The 3577-nt window shown below is 46.5% G+C and overlaps 1 protein-coding gene across 1 annotated transcript; it reads left to right on the top strand.

The window, feature by feature from the left end:
• The first annotated feature begins 2547 nt into the window (after window positions 1-2547).
• Window positions 2548-3281, top strand: LOC109247122 (interferon omega-1). The gene has a single exon (XM_019415566.2). It carries the CDS (start codon window positions 2548-2550, stop codon window positions 3136-3138), a length of 591 nt encoding a protein of 196 aa, XP_019271111.2. The 3' UTR covers window positions 3139-3281.
• The last annotated feature ends 296 nt before the right edge of the window (window positions 3282-3577 follow it).

The following is a 3577-nucleotide window of genomic DNA, read 5'->3' as shown; positions in this document are numbered from 1 at the left end:
CTGGAGGGCTGGCTGGGGATCCCTGCAGAAATCCCGCCACTTCTTGAGGATGTCCCCTCAAGCTGCAAAAAGCTACCAGCTGGCAACAACAGATTCTAACGCTGTCTATGACAAGGACTAAGTATTGCCCTGAAACTCTCTATAGCCATCTTCAGTTTCAATCCCAGAGGTATTAAGTGCTAAATACTGGAAAGTGTTGGAGAACCGAGTCTCAGGGTGGGAGGCACGGGCGGGCGAAGGGAGTGATCACCATCCGCCAGCTCTCTCCTTTGAGCCTCAGGCCAAAGCAGCTATTTTCCTGATTTGGGGGAATTCAGTGTGGCCTTCACTCTTCCCTCTGCCAGAGCTCCCGGCCCCCAGTTTGCTGCACCGATTGTGTTAACCAGCCCTTTGCTTTTTTGCCAGCAGAGAAGTCACTTCCCTTTTTTCATTTTCATGACATTCAGACCTATATTTTCTTTTGCCCAACACAATTGTTGTGTTTTGCTTTCTAGGAGAGTTGAAATGAGAAACAAAAAAACAAAAACCTGATATCTTGGAAATATAGAGAAAAATGGTGCAGCCCCTCATTCTTTTACTTGCCTTTGTATTAACCTGCGGATGATATAAAACATGATGCAGGAAGAGCAAGACAATGTCCAGTAAACCACTGAGTAAAAACTAAGTCATTAAAATTCTTTTTGTTGTTGTTTTTTAAATTTAAAATGAAATAACACGAGTAAGTAAAGGAGAGAAGGCTGTTTCTCCCCGACATAATAGCCGGGGCCTCACCCCCTACATTCTGACCCTCAGACAGATGTACAGACTAAGAAGCCAAAGAGAAATACCCAGACTGAATGAACAATGGAGAGTAGCTAGTTTCTGTGCTGGAAGCTGTTGACTACAGTACAGTATTAATAAACTCTTGCCGCCTACTGTATTTAATGTAACTGGCAATAAGGCAGCAGAAGAAGGGTCTATATCTGCAGGCAGCCTGACCTAGAATGAAGCAAAGCATTCCTAAGCTTCCTCTTGTATGGAAAAGCAAAGGACTGTCCACAGGTGCTTAGAAATGACAAAAAATACACGAGAGCCAGTTGTGGACACCTTCCAGCATTTTGAAAAATCCCAAATTTCTGCCAAACACCGTGGCCTGAGACCAAGCATCTGAGCATGAGAGAGGATCACCCACAATCCAGCAGTGAGAGAGAGAGAGAGAGAGAAAGAGAGAACCATTGGCTCAGTGGTGATCATGTGACACTCAGCATCACCTACTACCCTTACTGCAAGACATCGCTCCTTTATCAAGTTAAAATTTATTAGAAATGTTTGCTCCTCTTGACGAACACTCAGAGAACAAGTTACTCACAATCCAAGGTTTTACTGTATTTCTTTACTAAAGGTGAAATGATTACAGTTGGGTCACTCCCCTACTTAGAGGAAACTAACTGTGACCCTCAGCATCTGAGGGCTGTTGACACTTTGATACCTGCTCAGGAAAAGAAGGGGTCACCACTGAAAACTAGGGTGTCTCACACAAACACTCCAGGGACAAGGCCAAGGATCTAGGGGCATTAACTCTTTTGCTAACAAAGAACCTAGCCTCTCCACAGCAGAGGAATTCTAATGTCCTCAGGACAAGGTGAGCCTGCCCTCGGGGAGTGAGTCCAGGAGAGGTTGGGTTGAGGACACTCAGTCACTCCAGAGGAACATGTTAGTAGGGGTGATAACAACCTTGCGCGTGAGGGTTTGCTGAGAAAATAAAATGATCTGGGATTAGAATCTTCACAGCTACATGTCCCAGACCAGAACCGGGCTTCCTGCTGGGGACACTGGCACAGTCTGAGGAGCACTGTAGACGGGTTACGAAATGGCAGAACGATAGTGTCTGTATTAGTCTTGACCCTGAGGCCCCAGTGAAGCATAACTGCATGGACCTGCATCAATTATTTCTAGAATGAAGAGAAACATCCAAGAAACTCATTCACTTATCACCACAAGTCTCTAATGTGAATACAACAGTAGTTAAAACCCAGTCCTGGTTCTAAAGAGCTTATTTACCGTACGTGGTCTGGTCAGAACCTAGCAAGATACAAAAATCCATAGGAATGAAGGAGCGTGTCTCTGTATGAAGTAAAGAGGGTAAAAACCTAGTCCACAATCAAGGCCAGTTTCTTTCTAACACAAAGAGCAATGTTCATATATGAAAACATATATGTGAGCAGGTGTGTGTATGAGTACCTACATGCCTACATCACTCCAGTCTTTAGGACAAAGACGTTTCTCATTTGGTTGATAAGTGTCCATTGGGGTGGACATATCAGAAGTTTATTGGGAAATAAAGTTTCCATTGCCAACGTAGTATTTTAGATTGATGACATCTTCTTAGACAATAAGGAGAATGCATAAATGAAAACAAAAAAAAAGGAAGTAGAAGTGGAGAGGATGTTCAGAAAATGAAATTGTCCGCGTTCCCTATTTAAGAGCCATGCTTCGAGGCCGTGCTCAGAGAACCTCGGCCCAGAGGTCGCCCAGCTCAGCCCGCCCAGCAGCCCCCTCGGCTTCCCCATGGCTCTCCTGCGCCCTCTGCTGACCGCCCTGGCGCTGCTCACCTGCCGCCCTGGAGGCTCTCTGGGCTGTGCCCTGCCTGGGAGCCACGCGCAGGTTAGCAGGGACAACTTGGTGCTCCTGGGCCAGATGCGGAGACTGTCCCCTTTCTTGTGCCTGCGGGCCAGAAAAGACTTCCGCTTCCCCCGGGAGATGCTGGAGGGCGGCCAGCTCCGGGAGGCCCAGGCCGCCGCCGCCGTCCTGCGGGAGCTGCTCCAGCAGACCTTCAACCTGTTGCACACGGAGCGCTCCTCGGCGGCCTGGAGCCCCGCGCCGCTGCACAGACTCCGCTCTGGCCTCCACCGGCAGCTGGAAGCCCTGGACGCCTGCCTGGTGCAGGCCACGGGCGAGGGAGAGCGCGCCCCGGGGATGCACGGCCCTGCCCTGGCCATCAAGAGGTACTTCCAGGACATCCGCGTCTACCTAGAGGACCAGGGATACAGTGAGTGCGCCTGGGAAATTGTCAGACTGGAAATCATGAGAGCCTTGTCCTCCTCGGCGACCTTGCAAGACAGCTTGGCCATCAAGGATGGAGACCTGGGGTCACCTTGAAGTGATTTTCATTGCCTGACGTGCCACATCACCCTGCACTATGCCTGCTCACTTCAAGAGACTCTCACTGCAGCCTTCATTACAGAATTTATTGACTTTAATTCCACAAATATTTCGTGAGTAGTATTAAGCAAGAATATGTAAAAAAAAAAAATCCGGCTTCAGGATCATCAGTCCTTAAGAGATGATTGCCCTGATGTTATTTATTTATTGTTATTTATTTATTCTTGTAGCTTATCATATTTATATTTATATTTTGATATAAAAGATATTTCTCTTTACACTGTATTAAAATTGATAAATCATATTCACCTATTTTATTAAATATGCATTTTGTCTTATTAAATTCTTATGAAAGACAATTTCTTGAGTCTCTTTATTCTTAAACCCTAAATCCAAATCTTGGTTGTTCTAAGGCAAATGGAAGAATGGATGGTAG

The sequence above is a fragment of the Panthera pardus genome, unplaced genomic scaffold, assembly GCF_024362965.1.
Source record: "Panthera pardus isolate Hobbes unplaced genomic scaffold, ASM2436296v1 HiC_scaffold_20, whole genome shotgun sequence".
In the NCBI taxonomy this organism is placed as follows: Eukaryota; Metazoa; Chordata; class Mammalia; order Carnivora; family Felidae; genus Panthera; species Panthera pardus.
The sequence above is the reverse complement of the archived record's forward strand: the minus strand, read 5'-3'. Positions and strand labels throughout refer to the sequence as shown.

What these genes read in the sequence shown, in the direction of transcription:
- LOC109247122 (XM_019415566.2), top strand. Translation starts at nt 2,548, where the DNA reads ATGGCTCTCCTGCGCCCTCTGCTGACCGCCCTGGCGCTGCTCACCTGC.